The sequence below is a fragment of the Tenrec ecaudatus genome, chromosome 1 (assembly GCF_050624435.1).
Source record: "Tenrec ecaudatus isolate mTenEca1 chromosome 1, mTenEca1.hap1, whole genome shotgun sequence".
Lineage (NCBI taxonomy): Eukaryota > Metazoa > Chordata > Mammalia > Afrosoricida > Tenrecidae > Tenrec > Tenrec ecaudatus.
In genome coordinates, this window is record NC_134530.1 from 201,386,382 (window position 1) to 201,404,498 (window position 18,117).

Here is an 18,117-nt window from a genome sequence, read left to right on the forward strand (position 1 = left end):
TCTATGTTGATCCTTGTGATCTAGTCCCCTTCTCTCCCCCTCCCCTGCCCTAATCCTCCTGGTATTTCTACTCTCCATGTTGGCTCTGAGGGGTTTGTCTATCCTGGATTCCCTGTGTGCGGACCCTTAGCTGTAGCAGTGTGCATGCTCTGGTCTAGTGCGATTTGTAAAGTAGAATTGAGGTCATGATAGTGGGGGGAAGGAGGCACCAAAGAGCCAGTATAGTTTTTAATCGATAGGAGACACAAATCAACAGTTTCCTATAAGCGCAATGTATCACAAAAATCATATTCAAAGACAAAGGTAGAGATGATCAAAATTTATTTTCAGAAGATTTTTCAATTCTTAAATAGTATAAAAATATACAGAAATTCATTTCAAGATTTCATTTTCATTTAAGTTAATTTAAATACACAATTTTCTGAGGCACCAAAACATTCACATAAAGATCCCAAATTTCTAGGTCCAGTCAGCAAGTTGATGTTAAAAACAATCCAAATGCCCTTCTTTAAAATCAGCAAAGTTACAATTTTTTATAGTAGCACTTCTACAATTGACTACTACTTTTTTTTAAAAACATTAAACTTGTAAAAGATAAAATCTTAAAGAAAATTCCCTTGAGTTATTTGTCATCAATGACAACTTATTTTATACTCTCCCATTTCCCAGACACACAATTTTCTCGGTATTTACACAAACACTGATTTTATCTGTAATTAACTCTCGATTCAAAATTACTAAAACACACAATACTTCATACAGACTATTTCCTTGGTAAATTATGGCTGATTGACTTAGTGAAGCAGCCACATGTTCTTCAAGGAATTTCTAAAAGGTCAGTCTTATGGCACATTCAGGCTAATGAAACATAATCCTCCTTGTGAACTGGCGGATAGGTAAGCCTTTAATTATTTCATCCTATTAGAGCTGGGACTGATATAATTAATTCACAAACCTTAATTCAATCATTTCTCTTGATTGTTAAAAATAACCATCATTTCTCTTGATGGATGAAAATACTGATTTTGACATAATTAAAATGATCCATGACTGCAGGCTTAACCACAGTTTATAACATCACAACTGATTGAAATATAAATAATCACTTTCAATAAATTAATATACAGTACTAGAAAAATGTAAGCTGACAATGAGATATCGAGAAAAAGTACCAGCTTGCTCTCATCCACTCAGAAGTCGTATTGTTGTTGTTGTTTTAAACAATAAAGGGCATGCTTTAGAAAACAAATGCAATTTCCTCCCTATAAAGAGCCCTTATAGTTTCTTTCTTAGGACACTAAGTTCTTTGGTTACAGATACTTAAAATTTACTCCTAAGTAACATTCTCTATCTTTAAGTTAAAGCAAGCTAACATTCTAATGTCTTTCGAAGAGACATTTTCTCCTTTCTGTCATCTTAACCAAAAAAGCAAGTTGGTTCCAATTCATGGTGAACCACAGGTGTCACGGTGGAACTGTGCTTTGTGGGGCTTTGAAGGGTTGACATCTCAGAAGTAGATCACCAGGCCTTTCTTTTGAGGTACTTGTAGGTAGGCTTGAACTGCCAACCTTTTGGTTAGAAGGCAAGTGATTTAACTCTGCATAACCCAGGGACTTTGTCATCTTAAAAGGCATTGAATAGTAGTCCTGAGCTGCGGTTTCCCTGAACATTTCCAAAAGTTTATGAAAGGAAATATAGGTAGATAGTCCAAAGAGAGACTAACTTCAATCTGAAAATTAAGAAAAGCACACCCAAAAAACAACTCACTTACAACCATCAAGTGGTTTCCAACTCACAGTGTCCCTGTAGGACAAGGTGGAACTATCCCTGTGGGTTTCCGAGACTATCAATCTTTGTGGGAGCAGAGCGACTGGCAAGTTTGAAACAAGGACCCGCAATCAGCAGCCCAATGTGTAATCCACTAAACCAGGAGACCACTAGGCTCCGCAAACTAAACAGAAGAGGTAAAACGATCAGAATAGAGTTTCTCTTAACAAACTGGCTAAAAGAAACTAAACGGAGCAGCGTTCAGATCATCAGGCTTGGCTCCAAGGCACATATTGAATGGCTTTATCAAGGCATAATAAATTAAAGCGTGCAATGTCTCCACCACCTTAATACACTTGGCATTTTGATATCATTAAACAGAAGTTGTAACAATGAATTACAGAGCCTTTCACTCCTAACAAACGAGCAATGATCTCTTATGGAATGTCATATTCACTGATTGGAACTAATTTTATAGCTTTACATTTAGGACAGCTCATTCTATTAATGTCAGTAGTACAATTTTAATTACTTTAGTATAAGATATAAATGTTTTTAAAAGTGATTCTACCCTGTGAATGTAGAAATTTCATATAGTTATAATATTGCTCTAAAATTTTTGCATGAAGTAATTGCTAATGTCTGATTTGGAAATTTATTTTAAAATGCATGTGTACCTTTGTTTTCATTTGTTTGATAAACAAATAAATGTCTAGAACCATTTCGGTATTCCAAAATGTTAGCGGCTTCTAAGGCATCATGGAAGACCCATCAGAAATGTCAAAAGGGCAAAAGCCTTTTGACGACTTGTTAACGATACAGTTGTGGTTAACTGTTTCTATGCCTTCTTGTTGTTCTTTGCTTTTGTTCATAGTATATCACAAACTGTCATGAAGAGAACAAATCTTCAAAGTAGTAACGCAGAAAAATTTTCACAAATATGATCCCTTTCTCCATAAGAGGAGTACTGATTTCTGTTACACAAGATGTAACATGAGGAGTTATAAATATCATTAAATAATTATGTCAGAGGAAATATTCCTATAAATAAATAAATATGATCCATCGATGCCTACAGTTCACTTGAGTGTTCTTTTAGCAACACTGCAGGGTGGACGTCACCTAGTCTGGTGTGGGCAGAGCTTGCATTCATGATGAGTGTTTTGGTGAGCTCTTGATCTGGGACATTGAACGCAGTGTAGGGACAGCCCTGCACATTATTGCAGATAAGAGACTGGATTGAGGCCGTGTTGATGATTTCAAAACCGACTTCTCCACCAAAAGTACTAGGCTTCCAGTAGTTAGGAGAACATATTGGATTACCCATGAGTCCTTTCAAGGAGAATGGTGCTCCGAGCTCTACCATGGTCTCTCCAAAGATGGCGTCTGGACGAGGCTTTTCTACCAAAAGAGCAGGATACAGCTCCATAGCATCTATATCACCATAGAGCGCCTCTAACTCAGCAGCCATTTCCTTCTCTCCTGTAAAGGTAGAAAGACAATCAATGTAACACTTAAAAAATGTTTTACCTTCTATCTCAATTTGCTTTCAACTTCTCTGCTATCTCAATTTGACTCTAATTCTTTTAAGAAGCTTAGACTCTTTCTCACCAGTGAGGTCTTCAAATGACGAGTAAGGCCTCATCATAAAGTGCTTGCGGTACTCATTGAAAGACTGGTACTTCATCTGCCTGCTCTGGTCAATAGATGCCTGAGCGACTTTTTGTACTGCAGCTGCAACATTCCTGCCGCCAGCAACCTGTGGAGAATGAGTTAAATTTCAAAACAAGATTTTTATGCAAATTTGCAATTCCTATTTAAACACATTCCTTGGTTATAAAAGTAAGTAATACTGATGTTTTACTGGGAAGTAAGACTAAGCTATCTTTCTCTTCTAAAAAGATGCTTACATGCATTTCCATGATAGCTATCCTTAAAGATCAATGAGACATTAGTCTAGAAATATTCTGCCTTTTGAAAGTTATGAACTTTAAAAGATCCTCATATCTCAAATATTTCTAGTAAGATTATTGAGCAGTTTTGAAAGGAACAGCCATTTGCTGCCATTCCTTGGCAAGAATATAATAACAGGTCGGTTATACTTTTCAAAAAGATGTCAGGCTTCTTATTTAAAAATGTTTTGTTAGAAATAAATAATTACTCTTTTAGTAAGTTCTAAGAATAAGCAGAAATTCTAAAAAACATTATTTTTCAATAGTAATGCTTACCCTGCCAGCAATTTGCTTGGTGAATGATTCAACAAAGTGGGTAAGTCCATGTTCCAGTAACACAGAATTGTTGTACATAAACTGTTGAAAGCTGTACTCCTGGTTATTAATTTGGAAGGCATCAGGCAAAAGAGAATGCCAGTGATAGAGTGTGTTGAACTCCGAAGCAATCCGATTTTGGTACTGGAAGTGTTGGTTGAAGAGAAGCTCTGGGTCAAACTTCAATTTGAAGTGGTAGCCACTCAGGTGCTGCACATAATCTTCAATCACAATCTTAATAGTCTCCCCTGTTTGCACAAAAGGAATGAACAGTAAACCTCTCTGATCACCAGCTTGAAAGAAACGGAAATGTAGTTTCCTGAAATTGATACTCATTCACTTCTACTAGGATTATGTTTATCTTTTTAATGTCAAGACATTATCCATCAAACTCAAGAAGGAAAATGTGGGTATGTAAACAATACACTTCTTGCTGTTTTTGTTTTAAGGGAATAACCGTACAAGTGACTTAACTATGACTATATTAGTATCTCCAGAAATACTCAAATATAACAAGAATAGCACAATACTTTTCTCAGGGCAAGAAGGTTTTGTTTAAATTATTTTCTCTTTTGCTTACCTATCAGTATTAGCCTGCTTGTCTGGAACAACCGTTCATCATCCCATTCTGGATGCTCCTGCTTCAGCACGTCGCACACCCTGTTATGTTCCCGAAGCCATATTGTGGCGTACATCATCAGACCAGGCACCAGACCAAAGACTTCCTGGCCCACAGCAAACCGCAGGTGTTCCGGCACATGAGGGGGGTAGATCATCTCGGCCTGAGTGTCTTTGACTGTGGGAGGGTACATCTCTCCATCTATTATCTGAAAATAAAAAATTAATAAACAAACCTTAATTTTTTTAAGGCTAGGAAGGAAATTTTTATGATTGATGATTCTAAAATCTAAAATTGGGCAGTGAGTCACAGCTAATTCTTAGTATTCTAATGGAATATACCTGATATCTCATTTTCCCATCCTTGAAAAGGCGCAGTTTATGCTGTCTATCCAGAGTTTCACCATAAACATGACTTAAATCCACCTAAAAAGGTATGGAAAATTTCAATTTGTTACTGCTGAAGTTGTTCTCATACAAAACGTTTATAAGTTATCATTAAATACTTTGATGATTTAGCTTGTTTTAATTACATTTTCTAATAAAACACATGTTCTCATAATCACAAAATACATTACACCCTGAAGCCACAGAACTAGGATTTGTGTTCAATAGCATTAATAGCTCATAGATGTACTTCTGTGCAGTTACACAGCATTTCTAGACAGCATATCAAAACACTCATTGTGGATGTAAACCAATGCACTCATGGAACTAAAATGTTTTTGAAGTCATAACATTTGGCAGCAAGAATATCTTCACCTAAAAATATAAGATCCAAATCAAATATAGTAATAATAATCATCTCTGTTTCTATGTACATGTCTAACTAAATCAGTTAATTAAACTGGAAAACTCCATTAAGGAATTTTATAGATCGTGAATTATTTTTGAAAAAGGATGAATCATTCAGCAAACAATTTTTTGCCTTGTTTTTCATTTTCCAGTTAATGTTAGTTTTTCAGTTGGATATGCTATAATTCTTATTTGACACTTTCTTACCCCATGGCCCAGTCCTTTGGTGAAAGCTGGTCCTCGCTTATGATCTGTCTTGAAAAACTGATGAGTGAAATGCTGAGCGAAGAACGCAAACATCATGTTTGTGCCCTGGGGATCAGGGATGAACTTTCTTCTCAGAAGAAATTTTTCCACAATCTCTTTTGAGTTAGGAAGCTCTTTCTTCCCTGAAAGATGAGAAAGATACAGTAAGAATTCAGATATTCAAGGAGCCAGATCGTGAATGCCAATTTTCAAGAGCAGTCTTCATTTACCGAGTAACTGTGAGTAGCATAATCTACTCGTATTCCACCAATACTAGTAAGCATTTAATGTCATCATCTTAGAGGATGAGAAATATAAAAAATGTTCACTCTCATTATCATGAAATCATTTATCTAGATTCAGATTTTAAAATGAAATCTCCGCTTACGTATTCATAAGGGAAAACATACTTTGATTAACAAGTAAATGATGGTCTGAGACTGATTTTGTGAGACAGCTATCCAATGCCCAGAGCAAGGAACACATCCTGTAGCTTACCCTTCACACCCATCGGAGTGGGGCAGTCCTCAGGCACAGGAGGGAGGGCTCGGGTGTAATAGGAGAGGTTGGAATAGGCTTCCCAGCTTTTGTAGCCGTAGTGGACATTATAAGTTGGTGGACTATCAATCAAATGTGATCTTGCTGAAAGTTAAAAGAAAAAAATGTTCTCATACACAAAACAAACCAAAGTTTACTCTTACTTTTAAAATGAAAATAGGAAAGTGGCACTAGAGACGGAATCAATTTCAAGGATCAAATATGGCATATATAAAAATAGCTATACTTTAATTGCCACTTTCATGCAAAAAAGATAGACTCATTACAATGTATCTTTGATAACATGCATATTCTTTACACAGCAGTCCTGCAATCATACACACACACATATATACATATATAGTTTTCTTTTCTTTTTTAATTTGAAAAAAATACCCATTAAAAATGGGTGATACATTTCCAGAGATGACTGGTAGAATTATGGTTGAGAGACAGGGCTATGAAAATGAAATGAGACTCAAATTGTAATATTTTGGCCATTACATAAAAGCCACGCTGAAAGTGCATATCTACTAATATCCTGTAGAGGTTGGTAGGCATTTTTAGAGTGGGTTTAGGAATCAGCAGTCGCAGAGCACACTTTACATTTAGGAAGCTGACAGAGAAAGTCTTACTTACAGGTCAACACATATCTCATGATGGCGTTCCGCACAAAGGGAATGTTATTGACAATGTTCCAAACTCCCTTGAAGTGAGTAAGGATATAATGCACTGTGTTTGGAGTGGGTTTCAGTAATAATTTTATTCTTGTCAGAAATTCAGCTGCAGCCAAGGAGGGGAAAAAAGGAGGGAGAAATTAACAGTCCAGTTTAAGACACAGACCTAGAACACAATAGGTGTTATGTGGCTCCCTTTAAAATAAAGAAACTCAAAGGCCAACTTACGTGTTGAACAATTTTTGCCATAGAACCCTGTCCGGGTACAGTCGCATTCATACTGGTCAAATCCTGTGGTCATACATACACCTCGGTTTTGACATGGGTTGAAACAACAAGGATTTGCTACAACAAAATATGAGAAGATAAATCATTCTTCAATGTTCTTGATTTCAACATTTGTTTACTATGATAACCCCCCCCAAACTGTCCCACAGGATTACAATTTAGACGCACCCATTTTTTAATTCCAACTGTACAGCAACACACTTAACCTGAAAACCATGTTCCAAAACCTTTTTCTTAATAACTTTTTAGGAGTCCAAGGGAGCATCTTGGAAGCATACAACTTAAAATGGATAGTTTAATACAAAAATTTGGGAAAATTTTCAAAAGAAAATATTTTGCGTATCCTTACACACACACACACACACGCACACACGGGAATAGAAAAGCACTATCATATTTCATTTGGTACCATTCATTAACTGTTGGCACCAGCGCACAAACGTTTCACAGACAGGTATCAGACCCGCTTGTAGCTGACAACTTGCACTTGACTCTCACTGCTCCCACTTAGCAGAGGAGAAGGTGAGGCTCTGACCAGTTAAGCAGCGGTTCCAAGATCACTGCGGACCCCATGGTCCCGGCTCTGTGCGAAGTCAAGGGCGTTTGCACGACGGGCGCAGAGGAAAGTCCCGGAGGGGGAGCGGGGTCCCAGACGGAGCCCCGGCACTCACCGGCACGGCAGATCGCCAGCGCGGCGCCGAGCAGCAGCAGGCGGGCGAGCATCTGGGCGGCGGGCAGGGCGCGGGGCGGCAGGCAGGCAGCAGGCGAGACGTCCAAGTTCTAGAGCTCCGGGATGCGGGAGAGGTGGATGCTCTAAGGAGCAGCTCCGGCGCGTATCTTCAAGGTCGCCGCCGCAAGCCCGTCCGTTGACAACTGGAGGCTAGTGGAGAGGAACGTCCCCTTTTATGCGTGAAAACTTGTCCCACGTGGTCGTTTGGCTCGCGCGCGCGCGCGCGCGGACAAGGCAAACGAGAAAATCGGAAACCGGGGCCGCTGCACTAGGCTGCCACGCGGTGGACGCCGAGTGGATTGCCCCCCTGCGCGCCGACCTCCCCGGGGCTCTCCCAGTGCCTCCGCCCCCGCGCCTGTTTGGTCCAGATCCCTCGACTTCCTTCCAGTCTGGGACGCCAGCGCCGCCCGCCCGCTGGCCCGGACAGCGCCCGGGTCAGGATGGGGCCGCGCTGACGTCCTCTCCGGGAACCCGCGGCCGCCGGCGCAGAGCGCAGGGAACCCCCTCGTTCGCCATTGCCGCCGGTCTCCGCTGGGCTCTGGGGGGACCGAGGAAGTCATGGTCTGCACGTATTGGAGTGGGTAAGGCTCAGAAAGGCTGACTTGTTTCATACTTTAATTTCATCGACGATGAAGGACGAAAGCTGCAGTCGGTGTACAGATCTTAACATTTGTTTAACCGCGTTTTCGCTTTGTTTTACATTTTAAAAAAGAAATGCTTTCCTCCTCCATCACCCACCACCACCTTGGGGAGAAAGTGGAGAGAGAAAAAAAGTTGAATTCTCTACAATCTGCGGCTACACTGTGACCACTATTAGCTCTGTGGTTTGTCTCTCGTATATGTGCGCCCCTCTGAGGATGTGTAGGGACCTTAACAATCCAAACCCACTTCTGCAGACCCCTGTCTTCTCTGCAGCTGTTGTCACCACTTTGATCACCTGATCGGCACAGACACTGATTAAAAAAAAAAAAGTACATGTTGCTGTCCATCTTGATGGCCCATTTGAGAACTAATCCAAGTATAGCATTGCATTTATTTTCAATGGCATGGCTTCATTAGAGCTCAGTTTCTGTTTACGTTTTGGTACACAGTTCACTGAGAAATTAAATGTAAAAGAATGATGGTGTTTGATGGCTTTTGAATTTCATCTTCTTTACTTCTAGCTTATGGTAGTGATTGGGGAGGGCTGGTGAAGATGAAATCCTAATAAAATAAAAGTTAGCTGTGAATAGAAAGAAATTTCAGCTGAACTGTAAATTCTTAGGATTAATTGAAAAGGCTGGCACAAAATGAAATAAAATGACATCAGAAAAAGAAAAAAACACACCACCACCTACATTAGAGACCTTAATTTGTAGAAGCTTCACAAGAAGAAAAAAAAGTCACTCCATGGAAAATTTTTTGATCACTTTGTTTATTATCCACACTATCTGGTTTTACACAACACTCAGTGAGTCAAATACTACCTCATCCTGTAAACCTTTATTGTACTATCACTGCCATCAACTTAGTTCTGAGTCAGAGTGACCATATACAACCCAGGAAATCGGCCTTTTACGGTTTCTGAGATGGCTGATCTGTCTCGAGTAGCAAATTTTATTTTTCTCCTGCACAGTGGTTTCGAAATGCTGATCTTAGGTTGATAAGCCAATGCTTAACTCACTATCACCAGGGTATTCCTGCTACTACAGACATTAATCAATACAGTGTGCCACCCCCATTTATTGAACTGAATTTAGCCTGTAATCTTATCACAGAGAGAATAATTCCATTTTTATTTTTATAATTCTGATGAGTCGACTTTATCTGTTCAAAATTTAAACAACATTTAAAGTTTCCAATTTTAGCTTTCCTTAGATGCCACATAAGGATTCTTGTCCTGACTGTGGCCAAGCAAACACTCCACACCAAATCCACTGCTATTGCATCCAGTCGATTCACAGTGATGCTGCAGGATGGAACAGAATTACCTATCTGGCTTTCTGAGGCTGTAAATCTTTAAGGGAACAGGAAGTCTCATTTTGCTATCTTGGTGTGACAGGTTGATTCTAACTGCAACCAGTGTGTAACCTTCTATGCTGCTAGAGCCTTCAAATTCAATGGACGAACCCTGAGTTCATTTTTAAGTTGTCCTTATCATTACCTCATGAGACAGTAATTGTATGCTTATTGTAATATGGATTGGGGTTTTGTTGTGTGTTCAGAGAGTTTTTGAATTCAAAAGTGAGAACAAAACAAAGTATGAATAATTAAATTCATACTACTTGTAGCTTAAGTTGAATTATGTCTCCAAGTGGTAATCCAGAAAACATCTCTGCGGTTAACACATTTGGCTAAATCTGTAGCTTCTCTAGGAAGATATAGTGGGAGAGTTCCATGCACCCTTATGTAAAAAGAAAAAACCTTTAGACTAAGACCTGCGATGTAGCACCGATGAAGAATACAGCTTTCCTCTAGTTCCTAAATGATTCCCCCCCAGCCCCCCACTATCATGATCCGAATTCTACCTTGCAAGTCTGGCTAGACCATAGGATGTACACTGGTGCAGATAGGAGCTGGAGGTACAGGGACTCCAGGGCGGATGATCCCTTCAGGACCAGGGGTGTGAGAAGGCAATACTGGGAGGGTAGAGGGAGAGTGAGTGGGAAAGAGGGAACCGATTACTAGAGTCTACATGTGACTTCCTCCCTGGGGGACAGACAACAGAAAAGGGGGTGAAGGGCGACGTCGGACATGGCAAGATATGACAAAATAATAATTTATAAATTATCAAGGGCTCATGAGGGAGGGGAAAAAATTGGACCTGATGCCAGGGGCTTAAGTGGAGAGAAAATGCTTTGAAAATGATGAGGGCAATGAATGTACAGAAGTGCTTTACATAATTAATGTATGTGTGGATTGTGGTAAGAGTTGTATAAGCCCCTAATAAAACATTTAAAAAATAAAAATAATGAAAAATAATTTTTAATAAAAGGCACAGTTATGGGAGGAAATCCAAAGTTTGGGCTTAGGAAAAAATCATTATTATTGAATTTAATTAACAATCTTGACATCACTGAGATAAATCAAATCAATGGGTACATTATGTAGCCTAAGATGATGATCATAAGGGTTTAAGTATCCCAAACCACATGGACATAGTCAAACATGTGGTCCAGAGAAGAGTTCTCTGAGTCTGAAGTCATGCTCTAGCTCCAGTAGAGAATTAACACCCAGTGTTGTAGATATTGAGTGCTCCTATTTCTTGAATAGATGAAAAGGAATCCACGATTTATTAACCAAAAGGACTAGGTGTTGCGAGAAGGGAAGAAGTCGACAAGAATGACTCTTAAGGTATCCAACCTTCTAACTGAGCTAATGTTTCCAAGAGAAACAGTTCCTCTTCAACAGCCATGGAAGGAGGCATGCTCGGAGGCATGCTCCGAGGCATCTTCTTCTCTTTACTTTGTGTGATTTATTGGTTCACTTAGAGACCGTGGGGGTTGCCCTTTGACTTTTCCATTCATGACACATTGCCTGGGGCAAGAGCCTTGCCATCTTGTAACGGCATTGCTCCAGATCTTTTCGTTCATTTCATTACAGATTATAACTCTTCCTCCAACGGCACACATACTGCTCAGAAAAGGCTTGTTTTTCGGTCCGTCAGCAAAAACTGACTGTGCACCCACCCTTGCTTACACAGATAGGACTAGTCAGGCCATAAAAACAAAGCACAGCAGTCCTAGAGGCCAGCGCAGATCACGGCTATAAATGTTCAGGGAAGCTGCCTGCTTTCTCCCTTCCAGGAGTGACTGAGAGCTGCACCCATCACCCTTTGGGTTAGCCATCAGACCCTAAACCACGAGAGTCCCCTGCTATAAGCAGACCTATCACACGTTAAATATAAAGGAAGTCCTTGTCAAATACACCAATGAATAAATACCAATGTTATCTTTGTTGCTTTAATTTAAATGCTCTTCCTTCCTTTTTTCAAATTGATTATCTTTCCAGGTGGTGGATTCTGCCTCCTGTTCTCCCAAGCATTTTTCAAGGGTACTTTTTATAACTATTCGGATGAACCAAGGCCACAACCTTTGCGCTGCCCTAGAAATCTTGCAGTGGTGCCTAGGGGGTTGCTAACCACAAAGTCAGCGCGTCAAAATCACCACTACTCCTATGGTTACAGTCTTGGGAACCTTCAGGAGCAGTTCTACCCTGTCCTATAGGGTATCTACGGGTCTGAACTGACTCCATGGCATTGAGGTTTTGGTGTTTGTTTGTTTTTTATTTGTGAGGAATCTTGTCAGGGCACAAGGAAGTAAGGGGAAGGATGATCAGAGTTACCAGGGGTACGTGTGGTGAGGATACACTTACCAAAAAATTACCAAGCTTCGTTAAGAAAATCAGGACTGACGATCCTGAGGTATCCTGGCCCAGAACATCATGCTGAATAGAAGTTGAATCCCTCATAAGCATATAGTGGAATGAAAAAATATTTTCGGAAAAGATATGAAAGAAATGCTGCCTAGAGAAGTCAACTAAACAGATACGAAATAAATGTTGTCTAGAGAAATTGGCTTCACATAAGACAGACTCATCTCTTTAATGAAATGTAGTGACTGATTTTAATTGCTCATCACCGTCTTAAGTCCTTGGTAGATGATATACAGAGCAGATAAAATGCCCACTTTCATGCAATTTATATTTTGTTGAGGAAGGCAGATAATAATAATTTTACAAAGTCAGTAAAGCAAGTGGCATATTCCTAACCAAGACCCCCCGCTGTTGAGTTGTTTCCAATGGGCGCTGTTGTTGGTTGGTGCCACTGAGTCGGTTCCGATTCTTAGTGACCCTCTGCGCAACCGAAGGAAACATCGCATGGTCCTGTACCATCCTCACCACCATTTCCATCCTGAGCCTGTTGCTGCAGCTGCTGTGTCAATCCATCTTGTGGAAGGCTTTCCTCTTCTTCACTGCCCCTGCACTTCACCAAATATGATGTCCTTCTCCAGGGACCAGTCTCTCCTAACAATGAGCTCAAAGTCTGTCAGATGAAGACTTGCCACCCATGCTTTCAAGGAGCACTCTGGCCACATTTCCCCCAGAACATATTTGCTTGTCTGATTGAGCGTGACTCTCAATGTGGTTTCTGAGTCTCTGAGTCCTTCTCTTTCTGCCTAGGAAGGACCAGTGAGTGTGAGTCTCCAACCTTCCCGCTGGGTAACCCACAGTGTGACCAGGGCTCCTCTGTGCCAGGTTAGAGGCTCTTAAGTGTTCTGGAGGAAAACAAAAGCAGGGAAAGGAAGCGAGAAGGTGGGCTGGAATTTTTAAAAAGCTGGTAAGACTCAGATTGGGCCTCACTGAACAACTGCTCCTTGGACAATGACCGAGAGAGATGTGGTGCTGAAACATATGCCTCCCTTGGGGAAGAGCGCCCTAGATGGGGACCAGCAAGTAGTAATGTTCCCTATAAAGTGTAAGGGGATGCTGAGCATGTTCTAGGACCCAGCGAGGCTAGCTTAGATGAAGCAGGCCCAGCTAGAGTGGGTGGGGAGGGGCAAACTTTTGAGATGAAGAGCCAATCGTGTCCCTCACAACAATTACAAAATTATTCAAGAGCCAGAAATATATTTTTGCTAACAAGTGAAATTGCCATTATGTGAAGTATATCATTCAAAATTTTTCCATTTTACTTCAGAGCCAAATGTATGTACGGAAAGAGCTGGTTATGGCTTGAGTCTCAGTCTACTGACCCCTGAGCTAAACGGAAAGCAATAAGATATGGAGTTAACTTTCCCCTTGTCCCACCATCATGCTCAGCCTTCATTTGGGTTTCAGTAATTTCTCTCAGTTACATTGCCCTGGACAGAACTAGGAGGCAAAGGGCATTTATAGAGGTCTAAATACAGGCATGTACATATGTAAATGTATTTGTAGATGAGGATGGGGAAATAGATCTATGTATATATATTTATAGGTTTAGTATTAAGGTAGCAGATGGACATTGGGACTCCACTCAAGTACTCCCTCAATGAAAGAACACTTTTTCCTATTAACCTGGTATTCTATGATGCTCACCTTCCCGAAACGATCACCGAAGACAAAGTGGGTCCATAAGCGAATGTGGTGAAGAAAGCTGATGGTACCTGGCTATCAAAAAATAGTGCCTGGGGTCTTAAAGGCTTGAAGTTATACAAGCGGCCATCTAGCTCAAAAGCAACAAAGCCCACATGGAAGAAGAACACTAGCCTGTGTTATCACGAGGTGTCGATAGGATTAGGTATCAGGCATTAAAGAACAAAAAAATCATATCATTGTGAATGACAGGGAGTACTGAGTGGAGACCGAAAGCCCATATGGCAACTGGACATCTCCTTACTGAAGGGTCGTGGGGAGGAGACCAGCCAGTCAGGGTGCAGTGTATGATGAAACATACAACTTTCCTCTAGTTCTTTAATGCTTCCTCCCCCTAACTTTCATGATCCCAATTCTACCTTACAAATCTGGCTAGATCAGAGGATGTACACTGGTACAGATAATAACTGGAAACACATGGAATCCAGGACAGATAAACCCTTCAGGACCAATAATGAGAGTAGTGATACCAGGAGGGTCAGGGGAAGGTGGGGTAGAAAGGGGGAACGGATCACAAGGATCTACATATAGCCCCCTCCATGGGCAATGGGCAAAAGGAAAGTAGTTGGAGACGTTGGACAGTGTAAGACATGATAAAATAATAATAATTTATAAATTATCAAGGGTTCATAGGGAGCGGGGAGGGAGGGGAAAATGAGCTGATACCAAGGGCTCAAGTAGAAAGAAAATGTTTTGGGAATGATGATGGCAACAGATACACAAATGTGCTTGACACAATGGATTTATGTATGGATTATGATAAGAATTGGGTGAGCCCCCAATGAAATAATTTTTAAAAGAAAAAAGATAGAGTTAAGAAAGAGGTATGAAGTATTATGTGTTCCATAGATTGAACAGGTGACACATTTTCAATTCCCTTGATTTGGGGACACTACAGAAATGTCATCCAACAGATTAAAAACAAGAGGAGAAAACCCAGTACTAAGATTCAGCACTTCGTAGACATTGGTTTTCATTTTTTAACGTCAGAAGGAAGGAAATGTTTCATTGAAAACATTAACTATACTCAATGAAAGCAGACCTCGCTTAGCAAGGGTGCTTTGTTTTTGTTGCTGTTAGATATTGTGGTAGTTACGGTGGAGTCTAGCCGTCAGTCAGGTCACAGCCTGATGGTGTCTCCTTGTGGGTGTGGCCTTCTCATAAAGAATGTTTTGGGGACCTCCCGCTCACTCTCCCCCTTCATCTTTCAGTTGAAGAACCATGCTGGCAGCTGCCAGAGCTTTGTAATGCTGCCACAAGACTGCCCTACCAATGGTGATGTCCCTGCATTCTGCATTGTTGCACATGGCTGCGTGAGTCTGAAGAGGGATTTATGGACTAGCATTGGACTTCTGGACTTGATCTGGATTAGACTCGATTGTTTGCTGGATCTAAATCACTTCTTAATATAAAAATCCCTTACACATATACATGAATGTCACAGAATTTGTTTCTCTAGTCAATCCAGCCTAACACAGATTTCCTCAAGTAAGACACCAACTCCCAGCACTTTCATGCACAAATAAATGGAATGAAACACTTTCCAGGCCCATGTCATCGCATGATTATTTGGAGATCAGACTGTTGTGTGACCTATAGATTTTAATTGGCTATTTTTTTTTCAAAAGTAGATAACCAGGTATTTTCCCTCAACTCTGCCTGGGCCTGGAGGCGGTGCTGAAGCATCATAGCGGCACCTGAAACTCCATGAACAGGCAGAGTGAGGGCCGTGCGTCAGGTGCGGGCGTCACAAAGTAAATTCCCGTCTCCAGTGTGGAAGGTGAAAATACTACCATCGAACCACCATGCTACCACAACGTACAACAGCCACTGCTACCACAACATGCACCACTACTACACCGGGGACATGGCAACGCGGAGATCCTTCACACTGTCTCATCTTGATCCCAACAGAAGTAGAAAGAATATATGGTTATTAAAACATTTTATGACCTTTGAAAAGGAACTTGAGCCCATAAATAAGAGCTTTTTATTTGAGCTCGTGTCTTTCTTGCTCTTCCTTTTCATGTGTTAATTCTATCGCTCCCAGATGTTTCTCTTCATTTGCAGTCATGTGAGCCAATAGCCCCCACTTCGTGAGCCACAACACTGGTTTGCTGCAGGCAAGACATATTTCTTGACTGACTATTTACAATCATGGGGGGAAATCTTTCAGGTCGAATTGTACTTATTGAGTAGTGTCAGATGGTCCTTTAAGGCAGTCATGGAAAGTCTACTTCCTTTTTAACTCAGAACTCACTCTACCCTAAGGACAATGATTGCCTTGCAAACATCTGTAGAAGTTATTCCATTTCATCCAAAGGCAGTCTTTAGCCCCTCTTTGCTGCCTTTTCCAGGATGTTCACATCTATTCCAATAGCTTCAATAAATAGGGCTTCTTCCCTTGAAAGCTTTATGCCTACCCTATTTTCTTACCTGAACCTCAAACCTATTTGTCCAATGATTCTCTGAGCATTTTCATCCAACTGAGCCAAATCAAGTTTCTTGCTGACAAATCCAGTCTAACTCAGACTGAATACCAAATGTATCCTTTCAACAAAATGATTTTCTTTTTATGTTCTCTATAGGGGTTAGCAGGGTCTCATTGCACTAGGTTTATAATTTATTAGCATTGATCACCTAATGTTCCAAACATTTAATCTGTATATCTTATTTCCTCTCTCTCACAAATATTTGAATTTCTTAAGATATTTTGTCTGCTTTGTTCACAGTTTTATCCCAAGTGCATAGAATAGTGACTAACACATACCAACACCATAAAGCATTAAATCAATAGTTAAATCTCTCTTCTATGAAATCATCTTTTAAAATAAGGTTACTCCTATTGTATAGTTATTTACCAGAATCAAAGATACCGATATTTTTAAAGGTCATGTTAAAATTCTTAAACTATTTTAAGGTCCCTTCACTTTTTTTTCTTTTCTTGCCTTTAGGAGACTGGCAGCTGTAGATGTGACGCCTGGAGCCACCGGACCATCTTGTACTGGGGACACGTCAGCATATTAGTGGTAGAGGAAAGATGATAAAAGGCCTGCGTGTTGCTGCTGTTGCTGAGGTGGAGTCCTGAAGGAATTCTTCTAGAATTTGCTCTCTCTATGGATCTTATAAAGCGAGTCAGGGATTTACAACTGTTATGTTACATCTTCTAGTTTCTCAGGATTTTAAGTAAGGAGTTCTGGAGTTACTACAGTTAAGAATGTGGCTGTCAACCCAAACGGCATTGGTTCGAACCTACCAGCTTCAGAAAGCCAGCCAGCTCTTACCAAGATCATAGCCCGAGAATCCCCGTGGAGCAGTTCTGTTTTGTCTGAGACGGTGGCTATGCATTGGAAGAGACACAACAGCCTCCGGGTTCCTTTTGAGCACATACTCTTTTAATAAAATTATTTATTTGTGCTCTTTGTTGTTGTTCTTGCTGAGAAAATACATCACAAAACATACACCAATTCACAAGCTTCTACGTGGAGTTTTGAGTGACATGGATTACATTTTTCAACTGTGCCACTGTTCTCACCCCCTTTTCTGACTTGGTCTCCCTCATTAACATACACTTGTCACCCCCTTAAGGCGCCTATCAAACCTTTTTAATTGCTTTGTTCAGCTGACCCTATAGCTGTCTTAATGCTCAAGGCAGGCGTTCTCTTTCCCCAGCTCATCTAACCTACTTTTGGTTTTAAGAAGGCGTCAAGGAACGTTTTGGGTTTAAAGCTTAAAGAGTAGTCCAATGCACAGCTGCGTGGGCTGATCAGCCTCTGGGACTCCAGAGAGTCTGAAGCGCCAAAGAGCTTGAGAGTTTGTTCTACCCGTTCTCCCTGTGGTTCAGGGTTCTTCTGCAGCCTCTTTCACCAACATGCTCAGTGGTGGTAGCCAGGCACCCATCAGCATTTTTTTCTTCAAATTTATAGTGGTTTGAATGAAAATTAATAAAGCCAATTTATTTTCCATTCAGCCATCTCTACATATTTAATAAAATAGTTGCAGTTTCCTAACTGGAACAGTAGGCTCCCCACCTTCCTTAAGTTGCCCCGTTTCCATTTATCTCATTTATCGTTGTTTC

At 40.6% G+C, this 18,117-nt stretch overlaps 1 protein-coding gene and 1 long non-coding RNA gene across 3 annotated transcripts; one reads left to right on the plus strand and one right to left on the minus strand.

The window, feature by feature from the left end:
- Positions 1-352: 352 nt before the first annotated feature.
- PTGS2 (prostaglandin-endoperoxide synthase 2) lies at positions 353-8,056 on the minus strand. Its single transcript, XM_075528467.1, has 10 exons — positions 7,867-8,056; positions 7,136-7,252; positions 6,870-7,013; positions 6,192-6,335; positions 5,655-5,836; positions 4,995-5,078; positions 4,615-4,861; positions 3,996-4,282; positions 3,379-3,526; positions 353-3,249 (listed from the first exon to the last, which is right to left on the minus strand). Exons 1-10 carry the CDS (start codon positions 7,916-7,918, stop codon positions 2,840-2,842), a joined length of 1,815 nt encoding a protein of 604 aa, XP_075384582.1. The 5' UTR covers positions 7,919-8,056; the 3' UTR covers positions 353-2,839.
- A 236-nt stretch (positions 8,057-8,292) lies between these two features.
- On the plus strand, positions 8,293-17,445 carry LOC142437273 (uncharacterized). 2 transcript variants are annotated; one of them, XR_012782191.1, is made up of 4 exons: positions 8,293-8,506; positions 13,086-13,160; positions 15,251-15,352; positions 16,994-17,445. It is a non-coding gene; the product is annotated as an uncharacterized LOC142437273 (long non-coding RNA). The 2 variants fall into 2 exon arrangements; XR_012782190.1 differs by lacking the exon at positions 13,086-13,160 and having other exon boundaries at positions 16,994-17,444.
- Positions 17,446-18,117: the final 672 nt, after the last annotated feature.